General features: G+C 52.5%; 1 protein-coding gene across 1 annotated transcript; it reads left to right on the top strand.

Moving 5' to 3' along the window:
* On the top strand, positions 2-25,610 carry SRD5A1 (steroid 5 alpha-reductase 1). Its single transcript, XM_003134156.6, has 5 exons — positions 2-499; positions 12,930-13,096; positions 15,871-15,972; positions 18,079-18,229; positions 23,147-25,610. The coding sequence occupies exons 1-5, from the start codon at positions 219-221 to the stop codon at positions 23,211-23,213; spliced, it is 768 nt and encodes a 255-aa protein (XP_003134204.5). The 5' UTR covers positions 2-218; the 3' UTR covers positions 23,214-25,610.

Below are 26,292 nucleotides of genomic sequence, written 5' to 3'. Positions count from 1 at the left end.
CCGCGGCACGTGCCCGGGACCCGTCTGCTCCGCTGAATCCGCGCACGTACCGCTTCGAGGCTGCCCGCGCGGGGCGGATCCCAGCCGGTGGTTTCGGCCGCGGGCGCCAACCTCGGGTAACCGCGCCTCCCGACGCCCCCTCCCCCCGCCCCCGACGCCGCGCTATATGTGGCGGGTCGCGGCCGGCGGGCCATGGAGCACGCCTGCCGTTCCCCACAATGGAACCGGCCGAGCGGTTCTTGCTGGACGCGCTCGCCTACCTGGAGGGCGCTCTGGCCTTCCTGTGCTACGTGATACTGAAGCTGGTGGGCTCGCCCTACGGGCGCTACGCATCGCCGCGCTCCGCCTTTCGGCTGCCCGCGCGGGCGGCCTGGGCAGTGCAGGAGCTACCCTCGTTGGCCCTGCCGATCCTCGCGTGCGCCGGCGCGCCGGCCGAGCGCCTCAGCCGCTGGCCCAACTGCATCCTCCTGGCCATGTTCCTCATCCACTACGCGCAAAGGTAAGGCGGGCTGCCCCGCGCCCCTCCCTGCCACCCTCGGTGCGCCGCCCGGTCCCTACCACCCCGGGGTGCCCCCACCCTGCCACCCCCAGTGCGCTGCCCCGCGCCTCTCCCTGCCACCCCCAGTGCGCTGCCCCCTCCCAGCCATCCCCGAGGCGCTGCCCCTACCCTGAGACTCCCCGGTGCGCTGCCCCATCCCTGGCACCCCCTGGCCCTGCCCTCTCCCTGCCACCCCACGCGGGTTCCTTCTGCCTGTGCCCCAGGGCCTGGTTCCCTCTCCCAGTGTGCTCATTTCTACTGTTCCACTTTGGTCCTTTTGCGCGGGTAGAGCTTTCACCAGCCAAATAAATGGTCACCCGCAACTTGAAAGCCCGGTTTCCTAAAACGCTCCCCATCTCCCCTTCCGCTGAACAGACTGCACTGGCTCGAAGGGATGCGCTTGGGACGCTCGCCTCCACCTTCCGTAGGGGCCCTCGGGGTTCTGGGAGGGAATTTCCAAGAAATAACCTTAAGCACAAAGTGACTTTCCTCTGCCTGGTTTTGCGAAGACTGTTCAGTGGCTGTGTCTAACTCTTCAGGACCTCTGATAAGTTGGGTGTCTCTCTGGCTCTTAGGCTTGGGTGTTTGCACAGCTGAACCAAATGGTTAACCAGTTTAAAATTAAAAATGTTTATTCACATTTCAGAAGGCTGCCCAGTTTTCAAAAAGGTGTTCTCTGCACGAGAGGGGGCTGGGCTCACTTACTCTGTGAACTTGGGCTGGGTTCACTTACTTGACCTCTGTCATTGTGGGGCTCCACCTTACTAGAGCAGGATCTGGAAAGGGCGGGTGTCGCTGAGCCTCTCTTGGGTCCCTGCTGCAGCTGGGGCCCCATCTGCCGTTCTGCGGGCTCTGGAAGCGGGCAGAGTCTGGGTCCCACAAAGGCTTTGCGTTCCATGTCCCTGCACTCCTAGAGCACCCCGTAAGCAAAGTTGGCGGCAGCCAGCAGGGTGTTTTGTAATGTGACTGGCATTACTGCGGTTCGAGTGTCAGTGGAAGTCTGCTGTCTCTATGCACTTCTTCACAAACACGCCAGAACCTGGTCTGTCTGTCTGCTTCTGTAATGGTTAAACCAAGCTCTGGAGTCAGACTGCCAGGTGTTAGCCCAGAGCCATCGCTGGTCACCCAGCGTAGGTTACAGAGCTGCTCTGCAGTCGGTTTTCCCATCAGTGAAACAGGCATGGTGATAGTACCAGCCAGCCAGCGGTGTCATCGGTATGTGATTTAAGTAAAGCCAATCCCATCCAATGCTAGCAGATCTGAATGGTCAAGGACGACAAGGAGCACCACTTTGTGTCGCTGTGCAGGTGGGCGTATTGGCTCCTTTCGCTGCATGTCATTCCTACACCCTGCTCCAGCTTCAAGTGCCAATAGTATAACCTAGGAAGACGAGGCGTTGGAAAGGTGGAAAGGGAGCCCTTAACAGAGCTTCATCCGCAAGCCTGGAGTTGAAGCTTTGACATAAGATGTTTGTGGGAAACCGGAGGCAGCTTCCCAAAGGGCCCACATTGCTTCTAGAACTAGACCACGAATGGAGATCATTTTGTGGAGACGAGGCCACTGAGCCACAGAATTCAGGTGTTTTACCCGCTTAGACAAGAAACTGCTGGGACTAAACCCCACCCCCACCCTGGTCTCTCAACCAGTGGCTTTAAAATCTCTGCTCCTAAGGATTTGCTGGGCCAGATGTAGTTGTTTGTTTTGTTTTTTTTTTTTAACTGCAGAGCTGTTTTTTGTTTGTTTGGTCGGTTTGTTTGTTTTTTCCTCAAGTCGTAACAGTCATACACACAGCTCGTGTGGTTTGGGGACATTTAAGTTTTCCCAATAGAAAAGATAAGCATCTTCCATTCAACCCAAGCAACTAATTTATTAAACGGCCATTTGACCTAAGCCGTTGAGCTCTTGGACGAGAATAGAAGTACCAACCGCATCCAGCATTTGTTCGAACATGCAGCCCGTCCAAGAAACATTTACACAGCTCCCTCGTCTGCCAGGGCTCTGTGGATGAGAGGAGACAAGTAAGAAACGAGACTGCACGAGTCCAAGCCTGAGTTGGGCTGGTGGCAGGAGAAACATGCAGCGGGACATGCCTGGGAGACCCTGCAAGGCTGAATGGGCGGGACTTAGGGGACTTGGCAGATGGCTGCAGAAGGCCTGCACCAAGCTGTGGGATGGCAGGAGGGAGGCAGGGCCCTGCCCAAGGGGGGTTTGGCCTCTGAGGACCCCAGCCAGGCAGAGGGGCTTCCCGTGGTCTGTGGGAGGGGCTGTGTGTTTTTCTGTGTTCCCTTGGCCCATGTTGGCTGAGGGTTGATCTACGTGCCTGGCACTCTGTTTATTATCAGGCAGAGAGAGAGAAACAGATACTCCCTGAAGGGGTCCTGGAGAGCGAGGCAGACTCCGGAGAACTGACGGCATCTTCTGGGCAGAAGAGCCAGGGGCGGGAGGGAAGGGCTGCCTAGGAGGGGAAGAGGGGACGGCTGTGGGGCAGAACATGGGCCCCAACCAGTCCCCCAAGGATGGCGAAGGACCTTTGGAGGCACGTTTTCTAATCCATGGCCAACATCAGGGCTGCCCCACCGGCGGCCCTGGGTGGTTTCAGTGCCTCCTGCCTCCTGTCGTCACAGGGGTCCCCTCCTGTGCAGTGCAGGCTTCTGCATTCCTGGGGGCACCAGCCCCATCTTCTGATACCGCCCTTGGTGGCCGAGACTATGGGTGCATAGAGCGTGTCTGTCCTCGTACCCACTTACCTGAGCCAGGTGTGGGGATCAGATCAGCCCAGAGCTGCTCTGCATTCATCAGTGGCCCCTAGACGTGGCTCCCTCCAGCCCCAGCGCACCTCTGTCCTGCTGCTTTCTGTCCAGCCAGGCAGGCTTTTCCATGCTACCTAAGCCCTTGTCACCCATGTCACGGCTTTCCCCTTCCCACTCAGCCGTGACACGTGAGTCACTGGCTTATTTTGGCTTCAGCTCTGGTTAGCAATAGGTACAAACCCAAGTCCCACTTGAGCACACAATCACTGCCTTCACCCTGAGGCCGCCCAGGAAGAGTGCCACACGCACCCCACCTCCTAGAGTGCAGACTTTCCAACACCCACCTCAGAGTCTGTGCTCAGCCAAGTCTGTGACCTTGATTCTGTCGCTACCCCTGACTGCAATGCCTCAAAGCACCTTGTCTGCTTGGATCCATCTCTCTTCCTGCTGGGGTCTCTAAGGCAGGGGCGAGCCTGGCCACTGTAAAGGTGTCATGTGGCAGGTATCACCTTCAAACACAGCAGAGAGCTGGAGAGGGTGACAGGCCTGCCCAGTCCTTCCCCCCTTACCTCGAGGATTCAGGCAATTGGAGGAGAGGGAAAGTTTTATGCTAAGAGCTGAAACGCTCACGTCGATAACCTTGCCTTGAAAGGGCAAAGTGCTTCAGTACCTGGCTTGATTGCAGTTTAATCATTTCCGCAGGCGTCTTTGGCAGAAGGAAAGACACACAGAAGGAACCGAGCCACATTGTAGGCAGCGCCGTTGCCCTCCACAATGTCAAATTGTTGAGAGGAAAGTAACACAGTCAGTTATTAAAATTGGCAACCCCTGCCAGTGTTACGTACTTCAGAAATGTTCCAATCTATTACCTAAATTACTGCCCAAACCCTCGGCTGAGTTCTTTGGTCTTTTCCTCAATTTGGGAGGTAGAACACAGCAGGCCGTCCTGCGAGGTGCTGTCCCACTGCTTATCTTTCGAGAGTCCGATCATTTGCCGAATGACTCATTGGGTATCGCAAGAAACCTGGCCTGTTAGTATTCCAGTTCCGTGGAAAAACATTTTAAGAGTGCATTCTTACAGTTTACCGTGTGAATGAAACAGTCACGGTGCTTGTGTCTGGGGTTCCAAAAATCGAACTCTCACTTTCAATGATTAAAGAATCGTCGTCTCACGTGGCTCCCCGCATGTGGCCTTTGAAAGGGATGCTTTCCGTCTCTGAACAGATGGCCATCCAGCAAATGGGCAGGGTGGTTATTTGCCAATGACTTGGGTCTTGTGTAGGCGTTCGCCTCGAGTGGCCCAGAGAACCACGGAGAACTGCTTGGGAGGTAGAGAAGCTTGGGGCTCTGGAGGCTGCTTGATGCTCCGGACACTTTGTTCTCAGGAAGTCCATTTTCTTTCATGGGGGCTTATAGGACAGCTTTGTTTCTTAAAATTCAGAAACTGCCCCACAGGTCCTCCGTGGTCTTCTCCCTCATTAGCTTTGCCTGACTCCCTCTGAGCGTCTTCCAATAAGCAGTTGCAAGTCTTCAGCCCAAGAAATCTGATTGCTCGCTCTCACTCATCAGGTCTGTTCTGAGTGTATTAGGCACCAGGCCTTAACATACACGTCTGCACCTTGCATGCAAAAGACCCGAGAGCTGGGGAGTTCCCGTCGTGGCGCAGTGGTTAACGAATCCGACTAGGAACCACGAGGTTGCAGGTTCGATCCCTGGCCTTACTTCGTGGGTTAAGGATCCGGCGTTGCTGTGGCTGTGGTGTAGGCCAGTGGCTACAGCTCCGATTAGACCCCTAGCCTGGGAACCTCTGAGTACAGCCCTAAAAAAAGGGCAAAAAGACCAAAAAAAAAAAAAAAAAAAAAGAACTGAGAGCTGAGGGGCGTGCTTCTTGTAGAAAACGGAAAACGCAGAGGAATTCCAGAAAGAGAAGAAAAACCTCCTCTCATCCCGTCACTCGGCCATAACCCTGGAGGATATGTTGGCCCGTTCCCCTCTCTTCTGTGGTTTCTTATAAGGTTTTGATCATTTTGTTCTAAAGGGTAAAAATAATGCAGAGACGAACACAAAATCCTCTATCCCGTTTTTTGTCACTTATCATCACAACGTAAGCATGGTCCTGGCTTAGGCGAAGAAACACTTGATAGCACTGACTTGCAAGGACCATGCTGTGGGGTGACCGGGGCGGCCGGCCAGCCCGGTCTGCTTCTGCCCCCTCCTGTGATGTGCTGGATGGAACACATGTCCCCACCTCCCAGGGTCCCTCGCCAGCACCCAGGTCACCGTATTCCTCTGGGCCTCTGGGTCTCAATCCGTTAAACGGGGTGATAGTCACAGTTTTGAGTGTAAAAAAGGCATGTTGTGTCGGGTTAGGAGGTACTGGGAATATTTTTATCAGGAACTACGGGAGAAGCCCTTTCACGCTGTCTAAGCCTGTGAACTCGTCCAAAAGGAGAAGGGTGGCGGGCTGCCCCGGGCATGGACGTGCCGCGGATGCTCAGCTTCTCCGGGTTCTTGGTTCAAAACCCCTCGTGGAACTTGCCACACCTTCCTGATTTTGCCTTATAGACACAAACACTCGCCCGTTTCCGGTGGCTAACAAAAACAACTCCACAGAAAGTACATATTATTTCTTTACATGGAACAGAAGGAAAATAAAATGAGGAAATCATAACACAATGAAGAACAAAGTGTCACACACTCAATCCCGCACCCCCTCCGATGACGCAGGGGTGGAATTCCAGGCTCCCTGGGACCTGGCTATTGTGTGTGTGTGCAGCACAGGAAATGGCTTTAGAACCCAGCACCTAAAGAAAAGACTTTTAAGTCCAAGCACGTCATTGGTTCTCAAAAAATGCTGTCTGGATTAAGGAATTTCCAACCTCTGACTTAAAGCCGGTTTTCAAAGACAGGGTGGTATTCGCTTCCCGCAGGTGATTGTGAGGCTGAGACAATGCGTGAGTGCCTGTCGTAACCGACGTGGCTTGGGTCCCAGGCCCTGGGTGGTGACAGGCGCTGTGACCCCCCAGCAGGTGTGCCCACCTCCCTCGGTGTCTGAGCCTGGATCCTTCACCCGGTAAACGGCCGGGGCCCCCCACCATCCTTGTGCCACTCTGCCCTCCAGAGTCTAGGTGAAGAGCCAGGTCAAAGCCCACCCAGAGGCCTCCCTGCCCCCATCCTGGTTCCCACTTGGCCCAGGTCAAAGGAGAGCACTTCATACGACAGCTGCCTGGGTTTCCAAGGAAAGGAGCTGAAGATGACGCGAGATCCCAAGAAGGGGCAGAGCACTCACCACTGGGAGGCGTGTGGCATCTGGACGCCTGGCTGCCGAAGACCCGGCCGACGTGCTCTCAGAGCCAGGGTGGCCGGTCCCCACGGGCGTGCTCAGGGGAGGGCCGTCTTAGCTACTTCTTGGAGTCTGCAGGCACAGGTGGCATCGCTCCCGACAGCTTGTTCGGACCTCAGTTGGTTCTATGGCCAGGCCCGTGGTCAGTGGGGTCACTGGTGTCCCCTCCAAGGCCCGAGATCAGAGAGCTACAGAAGAGGCCTGTGTCAGCCTTCTAAGGCCCCGTGTCCACTCCTCGCCCCTTTCCTGACACTCTCGTGAGACAAGGAGCAATCTTCTGCTGGGTTCTTCACGACCATCTTCCCCGGGGCGGGGGGGGGGGCTGCAGCAGGAGGCAGCACAACCCTCCTGCCACGCGGGGAGCAGGACACAGCCGTGCAGTCCCCCAGGCCCCCGGCTGCCCGCAAGGCGAGGGCCAGGGCCGCCGGCAAGAGCGTTTCCAGACTGGAACTCCTGTTTTAATCTAGACCAAGGGCTGCAAACGTTTTTGGAAAGGGCCAGGGAGTGCCTGTGCTAAGTTCTCTGGGCCAAAGGACCAAATAAGGTGTGTAGTATAGAATGTATAACCAAAGAGGAAACACACTTTCACAAAAACTCTAGTGACAAAATGCAAAATATAATACCTCAGTGCAGGCGTAATGAGAAGAATGGAATTCTTTTTTTGTCAGGCGTCACACTGAAGTGAATCTGGGATCTGTTAGGGCATCTTCTTTTTTTTTTTTTTTTTTTTTTGGTCATTTTAGAGCCACACCCTCGGCTTTCAGAGTTCCCAGGACAGGGGTCGAATCGGAGCTGTAGCCACCGGCCTATGTCAGAGCCACAGCAACACGGGGCCCGAGCCACGTCTGTGACTTACACCACAGGTCACAGCAACGAGGATCCTTTACCCACTGAGCGGGGCCAGGGGTCAAACCCATGTCCTCATGGATGCTAGAATGGTTCATTACAGCTGAGCCACAGTGGGAACTCCAGGGCACCTTCTTATCAAAATCTGTTGTAAGATCTGTTGTATCTGCTTCTTAGTTGCTTATCTGCAGTAAATTTGCATCCTTTCACGCTCACTCGTAAGTACTAGCCAATATTCATATCAGTCCACAAATTTTTGATTTTAACTGAATATAATCCTGGCTTGAAAGTCTTTTATGGGATTGCAGTCCCTTGTTCGCTTGATATTTTAGTGTTTCATGACATCGTAGGTTAATTCCTTTTGATTAAAGATCAGGTGACAAGTCCTTGATGACGCAGTTAATCATGGATTTTAAAATACGGAAATCAAGCTGGAAGAAACTGGTGGAACTGTAGTCTGGGCTTAGAAATTGTGTCCACTGCCCACTGATGTGAGCACGTAGGTCTTGCTGCTGCTTTTAATGTTCACAGCGTGGGCAGTGGGTCAGGCAGTTTGACATGACTTTGATTCAGTGTCAGCTGTCATTGAAATGGCTGATGCAGTGTCAGTTTTGCACAAAAGTGATTTTTGCCTGACAATGCCAGGTGGATTCACTAAGGCGACGTTAGCGAGCAAAAGCGAATTTTCAAAGCCCTTTAAAACTCCGTAGTAGTGGCTGAGGGCAGTTTTTCTCAATAAGAAAATCTGTCCTGAGCTCAAAATACTGATCAGGTTCACAGAGGGGGTGTCACATTCACTGTTGACACGTACTGGTTCCGTTATACACAATAGAATTTTTTGGGGGGATCTGAGTTTCTAGAGCAAGGATTGAACCCCGTGCTACAGCGGTGAAAGTGTCAAATCCTAACCCCTAGACCACCAGGGAACTCCCAGATTTTTTTTTTTTTTTTTGTAAAGCTGATATAGGAAATAGCTTTAAACACCTTACATTTTCCCAAGCTTTCCAAATGTGTGATTTGTGTACCTGTTCCGTACATTTTTACCACCGCGAATTACAGGTGGTATTTAGCAGCTTCCACTTTAGGTTGTGATGAATTATTGTTTTTCCACAGCGTCTTTGGAAATAACCTCACCTTGAGCTGTCCCTCGCAGGCTGTTTGGGGAGCCTTATCTCTTAGTCACTCAGCCTCAGCTTTGATCCCCAGAACAAACAGCTGAGCGGCAGCAACAGCACCCCTGGACCCGCCAGGGGCCAAGCCAAGGATGGGGGCGCGCTCCGTCTCCCGCCTCACCTTTTAACTGACGGTGTCCCTGTGTCCTGGCTCCTCAAGCAACTATCTCCCCAAACGGCTAAGCAGGTTAAACAAGTTTCTGTTGCCTGGACCTGGTTCTTTGGCGGCTGCAGTTAACTAACTCGTCATTGCTCCATGGCTTTCCTCACTTGGCTGACAGAATGAACTGCGTGGTCGCTTCCCGGGGTTGTAGCCTCATTGTCATGTCTTTGGTGAAGAAATTCTGTGTCCACGTCTCCAGTTCTCCTGCCTGTTGCTTTCACGTGCATCAGGGGTATGGCCACGGGCCCTTGGTTGGTGGTATCAACGTCTGTGGTACCCTCCTGGCAGAGCCACCGTGGGCATTGCCTCCCAGAGAATGCTTTGCCATCTGATGCAGCAACAAAAGAGCTCACGTTCCACTGGACCTTCAAGGGATGCAGGGTCCGCTTGTCTTGTTCCGACACCACGGGGATGCACTGATGTCACAGGGCCCAGCGCCGGGCTTGGCGCTCAGGTCACCGAGTCATCGGCAGTGCACCAAGCAGCAGAGCAGAGATGAGACCGCCACGCGCAAGTGCTGTCCCACGTCCTTGTCCCTACGCAGACGTGTCAGCACAGGACCGTGGCCGGGTTCCAGTCCTGCTTTATTTATATGGGCACTGAGATTTGAATTTCATAGAATTTTCATGAGTCAGGAAAGAGTCTTTTTATCCCCCCCCCACACACACACTATTTAAAAATGTAAAGACCATTCTCAGCTCACAGGTTGTGCAAAAACAGGTGATGGGCTGGTTTGGGCCCTGGGGTGGGATTTGCTGACCACTGCTCTAGACCCAGGTTGCTGTCACAGGCATAGGACACGAATGACAAATGGGGACCATTCGTGAGGGCCAAACCAGACCGAGGTCTGGGTTTCTTCCTTACAGCGTGCCAGCCAGTGTTTGCCAGTGTCGCATCCAGCCGAGAACTTGAAAGCAGAGTGGGCGAAATTATCAAAAGTGTGCAGCAGACCGTCGCAGGTAGAATCACTAACCATGGGGGGGGGGTGGGGGGTGGCGGGGGCGGGTGGGGCGCGGGGAGCGGCGTGTCCTGGTGGCGGGGTGCAGCCGATGATAGTGGACTCCATGCGGGAGCGCCAAAAAAAAAAAAAAAAAAAAAAAAAAAAAAAGTGGCACATAAATCTCCCTGGGCGGGGGTAGCCTGTTTCTCCGGAGTGGCTTCCTCAACACGCCGGCGTCCCTCGTTTAGAAACTGGTGACGCCTAGCCTGGCAGGTTTCCTTCACCCGTTTCAGGATCTCTTTTTCTTATTTCGAGCTGCCTGGGTTCCTGCCGCCTCTGGCCCTGCCTTCCTAGGAGCCTGTGTGGAACTCAGCAGGGGTTCTGTTCAGGTCCACAGCCCTTCAGGGTCTGAGCCCTCTCTCTGCCTTTTAACGGGTATCTTTCTAAACGAAGCCCAGCTCCTGCCCCCACCACCCCCTAAGTCTTACTTCCTGCTCTTTTTTTCTCCTGTATTTTTTTCAAACTTTCTCAGTTCTGTCCTGCAGTTTGCCTCCTGGAAAATTCCTTGAGACCATGATGGCCAGAGAAGGTTTTTCCCAACTTTCTCACCTTACTGCCCTCTAAGGTCATTGATGCCCCCGGCTTCACAAACGAGGCTCTTCACTGCTGGTGGCTCTCAAGTCCAGGCGCCCAGAGACAGGGTGAGACCCGTTTTGTCTTCTGCCATATGGACTGTTTGCTCTGGGTCTGACACCAGGCCCTCTGCCCTGGCTGAGAGACAGGGAGGGACAGAAAGGCACCGTGACAGCCGTAACGGGTCTAAATCTCTGCCTGTCTTTAAGGGAGCCTGTGCTGGTCCAAGACACACGTTGGCCCGGGTTGAGACCCAGTGCTGGTCTTGCATTGCAGGTGTTGGCAGTTAGCAGCATCGCATGGCCAGCCCACTGCCCCTGCACGCTGCCCACGGGGCCTCAGGCTGCCCTGAGGCACGGAGGGACGGCCGGGATGTTTTTTTCTTTTCGGGGTTCTTGCCACTAGGGTAGTTTCTGGGCCAGTCACTCCCTCAGCGATGACATAACAGCCCAGGGGTAGCTTAGTGTCTAACTAGTGCTATGCCTGAGACTCATGTAAGGTCTTCTTTGGGGGGGGACCTGGCCCCCACAAGAGGAGGGCCCTGAAGACTGCTTTTGATGCATTTGAATGTTCTCCCGAGATGCCGAGTGAGACTGTGGGGAGAGGATGCCTCGAGGGCACGTAGCCGGCATCAGGGCCCTATTATCGTGCTGTTAGCATCCACAGTAGGTTATGGGTTTACCCTGGAGGGACGGCCAAGATGGGGACAATACGTTTTTACGTTTTCCCCTGTTTTAAGCTATAATTTACAGAAATCGAATCCACTCATTTTAAGTCTGTAGTTTAATCGATTCCGATGACAGGATAAAGGTATACAGCCATTGCCGTGTCCGGATGTGGAACAGTAGGAGCCCCCGAAATGCCCCGGGTGCCTCTGTGCAGTTACCCCCCCCCCAACTCTGGTCTTGCCTTTGCTAGGCTTCCCTCTGTCGAAGTTCAGTTTCTTTCATTGATAGAGGGGTTCGGGCTGTCACTTTCTCCTTGGGCCAATTTTGGTCACCTGTCTTTTAAGAATGCCGTCAAGCCTATTTGGCAGAAAGCCTTTGGACATAGTTTCTTCTCGTTCTCTTGAGGACCAGGATACGTAGGGATGCCCCCTCTTTAAATGTATGGCACATTGATTTTAAAGAGAAAATTCAAACAGAAAATTGGCATCCTTTTTTCGTCACATACTTCTCATCCCTCGTCTGTATAGCTGTGTTCTCGTAAGGTGCACCTCAACCAGTGTGGTTTAACCAAAAAACATGCTCTCCAAGGTACCCAGATTGACACTTGAACTCTGCCACTCTCCCTGTGACCCTGAGCAGATGAAGATGCTGAGTCTTTTGTCCTCGGTCACATGTGTATGACAGCGCCTCCCGGCAGGGAGCTGGGCGGCCTTGCCGGTGATGGGTGCTCCGTGAATGGGAGCCAGTGCAGTGGTGACAGATGATGTGATGGTGGCCCCCAAATCATACTGCTCCGACGAGAACAAGCACTGGGTTTAGGATGGTGGAAATTTGAGAAACGCGTGAGCCTTCAGTTTTCTCTCGTCCAGTGTGTCCACCTCCCGCTCCGTGTAATTGGAATCCTGGGTTTGTGCACCACAGCGGGGACATTATTGAAATACGGTTCTTTCGTTAACTGGAAATTCTCTCTTTTTCTTTATTGGTCTCCCTGTGGCACGTGGAGTTCCTGGCCAGGGATCAGATCCAAGCCGTAGTTGTGACCTACACCACAGCTGTGGCAATGCCAGATCCTTAACCCTCAGTGCTGGGCTGCGCATCGAACCTGCATCCCAGTGCTGCAAAGACGCTGCCGATCCCGTTGTGCCATAGCGAGAACGCCTAACTGGAAATTCTGCTTCTAACTGCTATAATAAATTTTAGTATTACTAAGAATGACTTTTCTAGAGAAAGCAAGATTAAGTAAAAACCAAGGCACTTGAGGAGTTCCCCTTGTGGCTCAGTGGCTTAAAAACCTGACTAGTGGAATTCCCGTCGTGGCTCAGTGGTTAATGAACCCAGCTGGCATCCGTGAGGACACAGATTCCATCTCTGGCCTCGCTCAGTGGGTTAAGGATCCAGCATTGCTGTGAGCTGTGGCGTAGGCTGCAGATGCGGCTCGGATCTGGCATTGCTGTGGCTGTGGTGTAGGCTGGCAGCTCCAGCTCCGATTAGACCCCCAGCCTGGGAACCTCCATATACCATGGGCGCGGCCCTAAAAAGACAAAAAAAAAAAAGTGACTAGTATCCATGAGGATGTGGGTTTGATCCCCGGCCTTGCTCAGTGGGTTAAGGATCCAGCGTTGCTGCAAGCTCCGGCTTGTGTTGCAGATGTGGCTCAGATCTGGCATAGCCATGGCTGGAGCATAGGCTGCAGCTCCAGTTTGTCCCCTAACCCAGGAACGTCCATATGCCACAGGTGCAGCCCTCACCCTAAAATGAAAACAAAACAAAACCCAAGGCACTTAAAATAGAATTACAGAAATTAGATGCTTTATGCTTGTTGTATTTTTTTTAATACTTATATATACACATATATATATGTTTCTTGTTTCCTAAGGGCTTTGGTCTTCCCATTTCTGATCCGAGGAGGAAAGCCCATGCCGCTGTACCCTTTTATACTGGCCTTCCTGTTCTGCACCTACAACGGCTACTTACAGAGCAGGTACTTGAGCCAGTACGCCGTGTATGCCGACGACTGGGTCACTGACCCCCGATTTCTAGCAGGTGAGTGTCCTCAGGGAGGGACTCCATCATCTCGCCATGACTCCCGTGTCCGAGTTCCACGTGACCAGTCAGAAAGGACACACTTCTTGGGGGAACAAGGAGTCCTCGGAGGGCCTCGACCCAGCGGGGGGCGGGGGGCTGGCTGGAGGGAGGGCTGACGTGGAGTGCACATCAGCATCCGCAGTGGGGCTGACGCAGGTGCCTGGCCCCCTCGGCCGCTCAAGCGCTGAAAGCACGCATACCTGTTCTTAAGATGAGCCCAAGAATAGCCACAAGGTCCGGCAGAGTGAGCCCTGTGGCAGATCAAGGAGGCTTGGCGCTCCCTGGCCGGGTAATCTAAGACGGTCGTTAAACCACCCCCAGTTTCTCCTGGAGGGTCAGATGCCAACGAGGCAATTAGACTTTTGTGGTCATACGCACTGGCATAGACGTTGAGGTTGGTGACGCTTTTGAAATGTTTTCATTTGTATCAATTAGTGTTAAGAAAAGAACACATTCAGAGCTCTAATGATATCCTCACAAGCTCTGAATAAAAGTGATAAGAAAACAGCCGTCAAAGCAATATTTTCAAGGGAGTTCCCTGATGGCCAAGTGGATTAAGGATCTGCATTGTCACTGCTGTGGTGCAGGTTCAATCCTTGGCCCGGGAACTTGTGTATGCCACGGGCATAGCCAAAAATACATATATATATATATATACAAGAATGTTAAAAATAAATGATTTGGGGGCTTTTGGTTACATGGAAGTTTCTTCTAAATGTTTGCCTTTCTAGCATGTAGAATTCTAGCAAATTCAGGTATGACTTACTCCCACAGTAGCATGTTAAGAGTATGAAATTAGGAGTTCCCATCATGGCTCAGCAGTCATGACCCCAACTAGTATCCATGAGGTTGCAGGTTTGATCCCTGGCCTCGCTCAGTGGGTTAAGGATCCGGCGTTGACATGAGCTGTGGTGTGGTCGCAGATGTGGCTCAGATCTGGCGTTGCTGTGGCTGTGGTGCAGGCCAGCAGCTGTCTCTCTGACTTGACCCCTAGCCTGGGAACCTCCATGTGCTGCGGGTGTGGCCCTAAAAAGCTGGTGCCCAGGCCCTTAAGAGCCTCGTGATTCGCCAGCTCTTGGTCTTGTTTTCTTCAGCCCTGCCAGGCGCTGCACCCATGCCTTCTGCCTCCCAAGGTTCAGATAAGGGAAGAAATTAGCTTCTTTTCTCATGAGAAAGGAAGGGTCAAGGCCTGGCCCAGGATCGAAATTGAGTAACAGCAGCGTGGTGGTTTAAACCAGCGCCTCACATGGGCCCAGAAAAGTAGACAAACAAGGGACAGGGGGAGGGGATTTTTTTAAAACTAAAAGAAAAAGGTTGTAAATGTTTATTTCCGATTCTCATGGGACTCATTTCTAAGATGAATTGTTTGAAAACTTTTTCTTTCTTTTTAAGGCCGCACCTTCTGTATATGGAAGTTCCCAGGCTAGGGGTCCAATCAGGGCTGCAGTTGCAGGCCTGCACCACAGCCACAGCAACACCGGATCCAAGCCGCATGTGAGACCTACCACGCAGCTGTGGCAATGCCAGATCCTTCACCCACTGAGCGGGGCCAGGGATGGAACCCACATCCTCACAGACAGCTATGTCCGGTTCTTAACCCACTGAGCCACAGTGGGAACGTCACATTTTAAAATCTCTCAGGACAATCAAATTAACTCTTTTCATGAAGTCAAGTTCTTCCTTTTATCAACCCCTGTTTTGACAGTTTGCACTTTTTCTTGTTGGAATTCATTGATATGATATTGATGCTTCTCCTTTAAGTGATAAAAAGCCTCTGCAGACGTGTAAGACTGGGAGAGAAAACGCTCAAATGCTTTGGGAGATAGTCAGAGCCAGGAGGTGATGCTGTGGGGAGTTGAGGTGCCCAAATAGCACCCCCAGATGTGCCACTTACTGTGTGAGCAGGAAGTCAGTGGTGGGCGTGCGTTCAGTTCAAATGAGGCTACAGAGAAGGACGAGGACCAGAGGTCAGCTGCTCAGACCCTCCCTCCAGGGGCCTGCACGCAGCTGACTGTGGGGAGTGCATGTCCCCCCTCCCCAGCCACACGAGGGAGCCGAGGGGGCATCGCGCTGCAGACGTGTTGGTGAGGGCAGATACACTCCCGGCTGACCCGCTGGTGATCACGTCTTTCCTGGAAAAGAGCCTTGTGCCAGAGTCATAAGTCGCATTTCCAATCGTACAAGTCATCCTCGGAACATAGACCGTAGCCATCAGGTCACAGTACTTTAAATACATTAGATCATTTATTAGTATTATTAAAACAGCATGGAGTTCCCGTCATGGCGCAGGGGTTAACTAATCCGACTAGGAACCATGAGGTTGCGGGTTCGATCCCTGGCCTCGCTCCTTGGGTTAAGGATCCAGCGTTGCCATGAGCTGTGGTGTAGGTCGCAGACGCGGCTCGGATCCCGTGTTGCTGTGGCTGTGGCGTAGGCTGGCAGCTACAGCTCCGATTCGACCCCTAGCCTGGGAAGCGGCCCTAGAAAAGGCAAAAAGACCAAAAAGAAAAAGAAAAGCAAAGCCCTATCTCACACACCTAGAGCAGTGCTTATTAGTCATTTTTCTAAATAAAGGACAGCATTTATTGCGATGATTTCTCCTAGCAGTTATGCCTGTGTTATAGCAACAACAGTCACATGAAGGGTTACAGTAATAATGTGCATTGGGGCCGGGGCTTGTGAATTTCGCAGTGTATTAACCGTAACACCCTCGAGTACTTTCTCTTCTCTAGGTTTCGCCTTGTGGTTCATAGGCATGCTGATAAACATCCATTCCGATCATGTCCTCAGGAACCTCAGGAAACCAGGGGAGACTGGATATAAAATACCGAGGGGTAGGTACTGAAAGTGGGGAGTTTATTCGGAAATTGCCTCGAATGATGCCTTGCCATTTTCGTTCTGCCAGATCTAATAACTAAAGTATCGTGTTTATTAGCTGCAAGTTTTCAGTATGAGTCACTATTATTTGTAGCAGTGACCATAACTACATTTACGATTAAGTTTTCATAAAACAATTACAACGATAAAAGAACCAACTTTGGAGTTCCCATTATGGCTCAGTGGGTTAAGAACTTGACTGGTATCCATGAGGATGTGGGTTCGATCCCTGGCCTTGCTCAGTGGGTTAAGGATCCGGTATTGCTGTGAGCTGCGGTGTAGGTCACAGATGCAGCTCGGATGTGGTGTAGCAGTTCTGGCTCACTAAATGGTTATGAAGCAAAAAGGAAACTCTGGTCGTATCTGTGTCTGGAAGGAGTTTAAGTAGGAATTTATGACTTGTCAAGGGGTGTCCAATGCTTCACGTCTGGCAATAGAGTAGAATAGATACCTTGACTGACGCTCCCTCCAAAAACAAGTTGAAATGTTGGGTGAAATTTTGAAATGCATCCGTGTGACATCAAAAAGGGGAGGACTCACAGAGGGGAAATCTGTGTGTCTGAGCCCAGAGCGTAACCTGGGAGGATCTGAATCCAGTAGCTGGCCCTCGCCCTGGTGCGTAGCCCAAATTTGTGCCGCTCACCTGGTCTGAAAACATCCACCCTTGAGTTAGAATCCTTGTGGTCCTGGACGGGTGTGTTCACACCTGCGGCCAACACAAGGCCCAGATCTGCGAGGAACCAGCCTTCAACTCAGGCCTCCGAGAGCCCAGCAGATCACACACCGCGGAGCAAGGGCCACAAAGTTCGTAGAGCCCAGGAGAAAGCAGGGCGCCACGAGTCAGAACGGCATTGCCCTGAGCAGCACAGCTCCCGGAAACCACAGAAACAGCCTGTAAAGTAAATATTTACGCATTCAAAAAAAATAAAAAGGGGTTGAAACCACGAATAAGGGAGCAAGAGACTATCCAGAGGACTAAATAGAGATAAGTAGAAAACAATCGATTTTCTGGAAATTAAAAAAAAGTTCTTGTCGTGGCTCAGCAGGTTAAGAGCCTGACTAGTATCTGTGAGGATGCGGGTTCCATCCCTGGCCTCCCTCAGTGCGATCCGTGGGTTAAGATCGGGCATTGCGGTGAGCTGCGGTGTAGGTCGCAGACCAGGCTGGGATCTGGCGTTGCTGTGGCTGTGGTGCAGGCCGGCAGCTGCAGCTCCGGTTTGACCTCTAGCCTGGGAACCTCCATATGCCGTAGGTGTGGCCCTAAAAAGACAAAAAAATACATGCATACATCCATACATTTTTTTAAAGATGAGCAGGTGAAACTAAAACCGGAGCAGAAGTGGGAGGCAGACAGCATCGTGTCCTTGAAATCCCTCTGCTCATCTCCCTGGAAACCACACAGGCATAACAGTAGAACGGGTGACCCAAAGCCCCTGCAAACCCGAAGTGACTTCACCCTCGACCCTGAGGTTACCCTCGAGCGTCCACGACCCCACCTGGCTCCACCCCAGCCGGACTCCCGGGCCCCCTCGCCTTGCTCTGCCCCTTGAGACCCTTGCACCCTGCCTCAGGTGTGCTGGCCCAGGTGTGGGGGCGGGGTCCCGGCCACACGGCACCCCGCGTGCTTAAAGGAAGGGCCGGCCCAGCCTCCCAGGCCTCGATGGATCTGTGAAGCCTTGGTGAGTGCACGAATGAGTGAACCTGGCCTTGAAAGTTTATATTCAATTTTTTTGTCCCGAGGTCCACCTAGGCCCCCATCAGCAAGCTGGCTCCTTAGCTGTTAAGCTCTGCTCCCCTTCCGAGCCTCGGTGTGTCATCTAGATTCATTAACTGGTGAAGTGATATATGAAAGTTTGTAGCATTTGGTAGCTGCGTATAGTTACTGCCAGACGTGAAATGGGAGAGGGCCGTGCTGGCTGGGTTTCACCGATGAAGATGCCGGAGAGGCTTTGTTTTCCCAGAGTTGGTTTTTATGTTCTCGGAGCAGGTAGCCCCCCGTTACTCTTAGGGCTGCCTCTCCTGGCTCCGTTGATGGGCAGTGCGCCTGGTCTGCTCTCTTGCAGGGGGCTTGTTTGAGTATGTCACCGCGGCCAACTACCTCGGGGAGGTCGTGGAGTGGTGCGGCTACGCCCTGGCCAGCTGGTCCATCCAGGGCTCGGCGTTCGCCCTCTTCACCTTCTGCGTCCTGTGCACCAGGGCTCAGCAACATCACCAGTACGTGCTCAAACACTTTCCGAATTTTTAATTTGTTCTCTGACCTTGATGGAGCCACTTCCAGGTGAGAGTTTTTTGAAGGGCTCATATTAACCTTTGCCGCATCCCGGTGTGTACCAGGCTCTAGCTCACCGAGTGAGTACCAGACCACGCCGATGGGAGTTCCCACCGTGGTGCAGTGGTTAAGACTCCAACTGCAGCGGCTCTGGTCCCTGCAGAGGAGCGGGTTCCATCCCCGGCCCCGCACGGGGGGTTAAAGGATCCGGTGGTGCCTCGGCTGCAGCTCAGATTCAGTCCCTGACTCGAGAACTCATATGCTGTGGGTGCCGCCATAAAAAGAAAAAACAAGCAAAAAATCCAAACGCGCAAAACCCCTGCAGGTAGATGTCTGAAGAATGGCTCGCTGTCATTGTCATACACAGTGGCGTCTGTCTTTGCTCCACCTCCTGCTGGCCTCCTTGAATTCCGCTGCTGGACTCAACAGTCAAGTTAACGTCAGGCAGGGGATGGGGGTGACGTGGAGCTCGCCAGGACACCGGGAATGCTGACCCCACAGTCGGAAGAGGCAGCCCCGGGCCCTCGCAGAGCCGCTTCCCCTAAGTGCGGCCCACTCTGCGGGTCTGGGGTCCCTGATGAGCTCTGGGGTTACCGTACCCCCAAATCACATCATTTTCCAAAGTACGGGGCCCCAGCCTTTGTCAGATCCCCCAGAGCGCCTGTGGTCCCTCTGACCGATAACATGAGAAACAACCCGGGATGTCAGAGCCGACACGAGCTTAGAGGGCGTCTTCCCATCTAACAGGTGGGGAGACCGAGGCTCAGGGAACAAAGCCTCAGATAGGTTTCAGGTCACATCTCCCAGCATCGGGATGGTTCCCTGATGCCGCAGCGATGCTGGGAGTTTGGCCGGTGACGCCGGCCCCCATGTGGACAGCTCATGTCCTCTGGGCTCTGCTTCCTGGCTTCATGCTCTCGGGAACATGCCCTGGTATCCCTGGGGCTGCCCACACGGAAGCCTCCCAAATGTGTGACCTCGTCCTGCTTTGCGGCACTGGAATCTCTTTGGGGAAGACGACAGAAATGGGAGACCAGCAGCAGAATAGGCGGTGTCACAGCATAGCAGGAGGCATACGGACTTGCAGAGTCAGGAGCCCTAGGCTTTTTTCCCAGACTCACCCCGCACCGAAAGATCAGAGGTGACAGGGAGAATGGACAGAGCTGAAATGTCTGTTTAGCTAATATTTGAAGACGTCACATCAAAAGCATGAGAGTTAGGAGAGAAGCACCTCTGGTTTTTAAGGTTTTTTTGGCCACACCTTTGGCCTGTGGAAATTTCGGGTCAGGGATCAAACCCAAGCCACGGCGATAAAATGAGCCACTGCAGGGACCGCACCCCCAGGCCAGTGGGGAACTCTGAGCCTCTGTTTTTGAGGCATCAGTCAGCTCAGTGATCTTCCCTCCAGCCAGTGAGGGCAGCAGGGCCATGGAGCTGCTGCAAAGACAGGGGCACCAAGAAAATTCAGGTCAGCAGGGGCTCAGGAAAGGCGTTATGGCCGCGAAAGTGGCACAAAGGCTGAGTGCGGAACGATTTGCTGTCGTGGGTTGGATTGTGACCGCCAAAGCACATCCAAGCCCTGACCCTGGGCACGGGAGCGTGTGCAGAGGGGGTTAGTGAAGAAAAGGTCGGAGTTCCCTGGTGGCCCTGTGGTTAAGGGTCTGGCACGGTCACTGCTGTGGCTCAGATTTGACCCTGGCCCAGGATATTTCCCATAATGTGGACATGTGAAAAAAAAGATCACACGAGTCCAGCCCCGGTCCAGTAGGACTGGTGTCCTTATAAAGAGGGGAATTTGGACATAGATACGCACACAAAGAGGACATGGCCATGTGGAGACAGAGGGAAGACGGAGGCAGAGAGGCAGGGCTGTGCCGCACACCAAGGAATTCCAGAGGCGGCGGGAGCCGGGAGAGGCAGGAGGGAGCCTCCAGCTCCGGGCTGTGAGACCACAGCTGCTGCTGCTTCTGGCTCCGGAGACACCCACACACCAGCCCCTCCGTGATTTAAGTGTTGGGCCCTAAGCAGAGGCCATGAGCACCAGCCTGAGGCCGTCGGTTTTCTCTGCTAGATGAGTTCCCCAAATCTCAGGCTGGTTTTCTTTGTGTGCGTGTGTTTTCTTTGTATGGCCCGCAGCATAGGGAGGTTCCCAGGCGAGGGGCTGAATCGGAGCTGCAGCTGCTGGCCTACACCACAGCCACAGCCACGCCGGATGCTTAACCCACTGAGCGAGGCCAGGGATCGAACCCGCAACCTCATGGTTCCTAGTCGGATGCGTTAACCACCGCACCACGATGGGAGCTCCATAGATTAGATGTTATAAAGCGAATATCGATGGGCTTCTAATAATAAAAAGCACTGAGATAATAACGCTGAGACAGAGGGACGGGGGCAGGACACACAAGCCCATCACGTCAGTTGTGAAGAGGTTTTCCCACATGAAAGCAGGGGACGGGGACGCCCCTCTCAGCCCTGGAAGAGGAAACATGCAGAAGTGGAAAGTGAAATCCTCCATCCCATTTTCCAAACAAAAAGTCTGTTAAAGAAAAACCCAAAGATAGGCTTTGCAGAAAGACTCGTCGATCGAACAGGCTCTTTTTCATTCCTTTGGGGTTTAAATTGATATCAGTGTGAAACCAATTTTAATTGCCAAACAATTAATCAGTTCAGTTTAGTGGAAGTAAGTTCAGAAAAGTTCGATTTACAGAGTGCCCGTCATGGCTCAGCAGAAATGAATCCAACTAGTATCCATGAGGACGCAGGTTTGATCCCCGGCCTCACTCAGCGGGTCAAGGATCCGGCATTGCTGTGGCTGTGGTGTAGGCCGGCAGCTGTAGCTCTGATTCGACCCCTTGTCGGGGAACCTCCGCATGCTGCAGGTGTGGCCAAAAAAAAGAATTGGTATCCAGCCCTGGTCAGTGTCACAACAGTGACAGCTTTGATCCTAGGGATAGGAAATGAGTGAGAAAAGTGACAGAAATATACCACTTGTCCTTTTAGAAATTTACACGTACACACATACGCTTGCCCTTAACCCATGACTTCTCGAGGTGGACGTGTGATCTGAGTGATCAAACAACGAGCCTGAACATGCACCTGGCCCCTGTCCGAGGGCCCGCGTGGGCTCAGCGGTCCTGTTCTGGCTGCTTTTCTGCCGCTGGCCCCACTCTGGCCCTGCTGAGGCCCGTGTGCCCTCGTCCTCGTGGTTAGGTCACGGGAGTGGAGCCTCAAGCCTGGCAACTGTGCCCTGAACAGACAGGCCCCAGAGTTTGGCAGGTGCATGCCGAGGTGTGTGGCGAGATTGGCCCTCAGGGGCCTGTTTACAGCACAGGGACCTCAGGAGGGGGCTCGCCTCCTGTGCTCCTGGTGCAATGTCCACACTGCTGACCCGTGGAGGCTCTGAGCCTTGGGCTCCCAGGCTGAGTCCTGGATCCCAGCAGGCTGTCTAAGTCTGTTCAGGCTGCTGGAACGAACAGTCATAAACTAGGGGCTTGTAAGCAGCCTTTCTTGCTCACCGTTCTAGAGGCTGGAAACAGGAGCTCCGCGTGCCAGTGTGGCCAGAGCTGGGAAAGGCCGTCCTCTGGGTCGCAGGTGGTGCCTTCTCGCTGTCACCTCCCAGGGCGAAAGGCGGGGGCCCTGGGCCCCTTTCTTTTAACTTTTATGGCAGTAGAGTCGACGTGCAGGGTTGTGGCCATTTCTGCTGTGCTGCAAAGTGAGGCAGGCACACGTGTACACACATCCGTTCTCTATCGGCGTCTTTGCCCACGTCGATGCTCGCAGAACCCCGGGTAGAGGTCTCTGTGCTGTAAGCAGGCCCCCGTGGGCCCGGCACGCCACACACTTCAGCGTGCGCCTGCCCACCTCTGGGGCCTCTCTGTTCGGGGCACAGATTCCGGGCTTGAGACCCCCCACCCCGTGACCTCTTCACCTGCCACACACATAGCGCCTCGGGCACTGGGCTCTTCCATGTCTGTGGGGTACACATTCAGACCGTGGCCCAGGCCTACAGGAGTCAGGTTGGGCAGCTCGTGTCCGCCCACGTGGCAGTGCCGGCCGTGCCCAGGGCGGTCTGCCGGGGGACAGGGGACAGTGTTACTTTATCTAATATGGACAGGAGTTTGCTGACTCACTTTCAGTTTGCTGTTTTCCTGTATTTCTACCATCTTAACAAATAGCTACTCATTGTCCACCCCTGTTTTTCGTCCATTCGACCCTCCTCTGAGCCTCTGGAGACCCCCCGCCCCACCCGCCGCTGCCTGTTTCTCCATTTCATCAAATTATTTTTCATTTTTACTCTGTCCACTTCGTTGCTGCTTTTCAAACTTAGCTCCATGATTTATGTCCAAACTGAGACCACCTGTTTGTCTGAGTGCAGGGCCCGATTATGAGTCACCCGTGCAGCATGTCCCCAGGTTCCTTGGAGGGTCTCCGGGCCCATAGCTGGTGCCTGTGTCACAGACAAGGAGTCCAGAGCAGGAGTTCTATCCTGGGGACTGGGGGCAACTGTCAGTCTCCAGAAGATACTCAGGGTACAGCCACTGGGCTCCCCTCCCCTCCCCCAGTCTGCAAAGACCACACCTCGATTTGCTGATGAGCGTGTCTGCCGCGGGTCTGTCACTCTCCTTGTCAATAGACAGGTGGATGACGCGGGTTCCGTCGTGGGGAATCATGCTTTATTGTGGGATGTGTTGAACTCTTCATGATGTTGACACAGCCAAACGGTGTACCTGAGATGGCAGAATTTTTATCACTGCTCTTAAAACACTCAGCATCCCTTTAGAATGAGAAATATTGTCCCTTTCAGTAGCCTCTGTTCAACGTTGCGGTGAGAAAATTAACTTATGTTTTGTTTCTTATTTCAGGTGGTACCACGAGAAATTTGAAGATTATCCAAAATTCCGAAAAATCATGATTCCGTTTTTGTTTTAGGTTCCTTGTCAATGCACTTACCTTCCACTTAAAGCTTTTCAGTGCTATTTCTCTAGGGATTATATACATGAATTTTTATCTCTGTAATTTTCCTGCCACTTCATCTCTTTAAAGATTTGCAGTAGGGTTTTGGCCCCAACACATAACTCTTTAATAACAGGTTAATCAGACGAGGTTGAGCAGTGATGCTGCGTCCCAGAGGCAGGAGTCTGGAACCCTGTCACTTCACTGATCTTCCTTCCCCTTTGCATTTGCTTCTGTGGACCAAAACGTTCCTCCGCCCCTTACACACCTCTACAGCAGTGGGTTTAAGGTCAAGGGCAGTGTTGCCCTTCTCCCCATGGAGGCCTGTTCTGTCTTCATGTCCCTCCCATCCCGGCTGGTCGGAGGCCTGGTGACCCACAGTGAATCCACTCCTCTCACTGGTGGGTGCTGGGCAGGCGGGGAGGTTGGGCCAAGAGATAAGAGAAGCCTGGAAAGGCTGGTGCAAAGGCCTCTGGCACCTGCTCCAGCGGGCTCACCAGGTGGCTTCACTGGCAGCACAGGACACGGGGGGCATTCTTAGGGAGCAGGGGATGTCTTGGAGGCCTTCAGCTGGGACCGTGAAGGTGCCACGGGGCAGCCCTCCCATCTCAGGTCACTTGCCGTGAGCCATCAGGACTCTCGGGCCTGGGGTGGTCTTCCCCCCACTTTCTAGAATTAGAATTTTAAGGCACTTTTTTTTTTTTTTTTTTTTTTTTGGTCTTTTTAGGGCCACACCTGTGGTATATGGAGGTTCCCAGGCTAGGGGTCTAATGGAAGCTGTAGCTTCTGGCCTGCGCCACAGCCACAGCAACACCAGATCCAAGCCATGTCTGCGACCTACATCACAGCTCACAGTGATGCCGGATCCTTAACCCACTGAGCGAGGCTAAGAATCGAACCTGCATCCTCATGGATGCTAGTCAGATTCATTTCCACTGAGCCACAACAGGAACTCTGTTTTGGTTTTTGGTTTGGGGGTTTTTTGTTTTTGTTTTTGTTTTTGTTTTGGCTTATTAGGGCCGCATCTGCAGCATATGGAGGTGCCCAGGCTAGGGGTTGATTTGGAGCTATAGCTGCTGGCCTATACCACAGCTCACGGCAATGCCGGGTCTTTAACCCACTGAGCAAGCCAGGAATCGAACCTGAAACCTCATGGTTCCTGGTCGGATTCATTTCCGCTGAGCCACGACGGGAACTCCTCTTTTTTTTTTTTTTTTTTTTTTAAGTACCTCACATGTTTCAAAACTATATCTTGAAACAGAATTTCTTACTTCAGATGCGCTTGAAAACTCCAGAGATAATAGCTGTAATAAAGTGTACTGCTTATTACCAGATGTGTAAAATAAATCTCCCGCTGGAAGGCCGTTGAATCTCTCAGCCCCTCTGTGGTCAGGACCCACTCCTCTCCTGGGAGAGCACTGCCTCTGTGGCCGCCCCCCTGCAGAGGCTGGACCTAAAGATGCCGGGTGACACAGGCCTCCAGGACGTGCCTGAGGTTGTGTCCTGTATGGTCTCTGACTGCATCCCAGCACCCCGGCCCCCTGGGCACCCCATCAGCTCCCTCCCCACTTCTCCTGGCTCATCTTCCCCACCAGGGGCTCCCTCCCAGGAGTTTTCCTTTGGAAACTGTATTCTTGGTGTTAGTAGTTTTTAGAGTCTCTTAGGGTTTTAGAGTTACATAGAAAACTCTTCCTGATGTGGTTGGGCTTCTTTTTAACTAAAAATGGAAGGCTTATGCAGGGAAATTTTATTATCAAATAAACTTTGGCCCTTTTTCTGACTGTAATTACTGTGAACAATAAATAGTTATGATCTTCTCCAGAAAGCTCAAAAATCTGAGTGAGTCATGGAGCTCCCTAGTGGGTCTAGCGGTTAAAGATCAGCCATGAACCTTCATCGCTGCTGTGGCTCAGGTTCAGCCCCTGGTTTGGGAACTTCTGCATGCCACAGGGGGGAAAAAAAGTAAATAAAAAAGTCTATCAAGTTTAATTCTCAAAAAAAAAAAAGTGGTGTAAAAAAAGCATCTGAGCGAGTCCTGGCTGACTTGAGCCCCTGGGTTCTGGAGGGTGAACCTGGCCAGAGGGAGGCCTGTCTGAGAGCCAGGAGAGCTCGCTGTGAATTTTCCTTCTGTTGCTGCTCCTTTGAGTGGCCCGTATGTGCAGAAGCCCGGCTAACTCAGACGTGATACTCAGCTCCTGCTTCGCCGGCCTCTGCCCTGGGTGGATGAAAGACACAGGAAGAGATGCTGGCCCTATTCTCTCTTGTCTGGCCGTCTTTCTCTTACTAGTAACTAACCTAACCAGTTGTCGTGGGCCATTGTGTTAATTATGGGAATCAAGGAGATTAATAAACTTACTGTTAAAAAAAGTTCAATCACTTTTTTGGTCTGTGTGGACACGTCTTCATGCTAGATGCTCCGATGATACTCTTATTGTCAGCCCTTAAATCACCTTTCCACCCATATTAACCTGAACAGGCTCATGAAAGTTTATCATTTTTATTTTTTTTAACTCTAACTTTTATCATGATAATTTCCTCTGGCAGAAGAGACTCCAAACAGTCTCTTCGGTCTCTTGGTAACATTCTTCCTATAAATCTTGCACATTTCTGCTAAGGTTACTTTTGGGACAATTGATTTCTTTTCACTGTGAAAGAGACTGTGTCCCCACATACATTTCATAACCAAGATAAAACAAAGCTATTGGTGTTTATTTGTCACATCCAGCCATGCAGCTAAGATTATTTTATAAACTCCAACTCTTTTTTAAAAAATTTGTATTGTGGTTGATTTACAGTGTTCTATCCGCTTCTTCTGTACCGCAAAGTGGCCGTTATATATACACATATTCTTTGTTTCCCATCGTCCTCCATCATGTCCCATCTCAAGTGACTAGATAGAGTTCCCTGTGCTGTCCAGCAGGATCCCATTGCTTATCCACTCCAAATGCAGTCGTTTGCATCTACCAACCCCAGACTCCCATCCATCCCGCTCCCTCCCCCTCCTCCTTGGCAACCATGCGTCTGTTCTCCATGCACTTGTTTCTTTTCTGTAGAC

This window comes from Sus scrofa, chromosome 16 (assembly GCF_000003025.6).
Source record: "Sus scrofa isolate TJ Tabasco breed Duroc chromosome 16, Sscrofa11.1, whole genome shotgun sequence".
Lineage (NCBI taxonomy): Eukaryota > Metazoa > Chordata > Mammalia > Artiodactyla > Suidae > Sus > Sus scrofa.
This window is presented reverse-complemented; position numbering and strand designations above follow the sequence as displayed.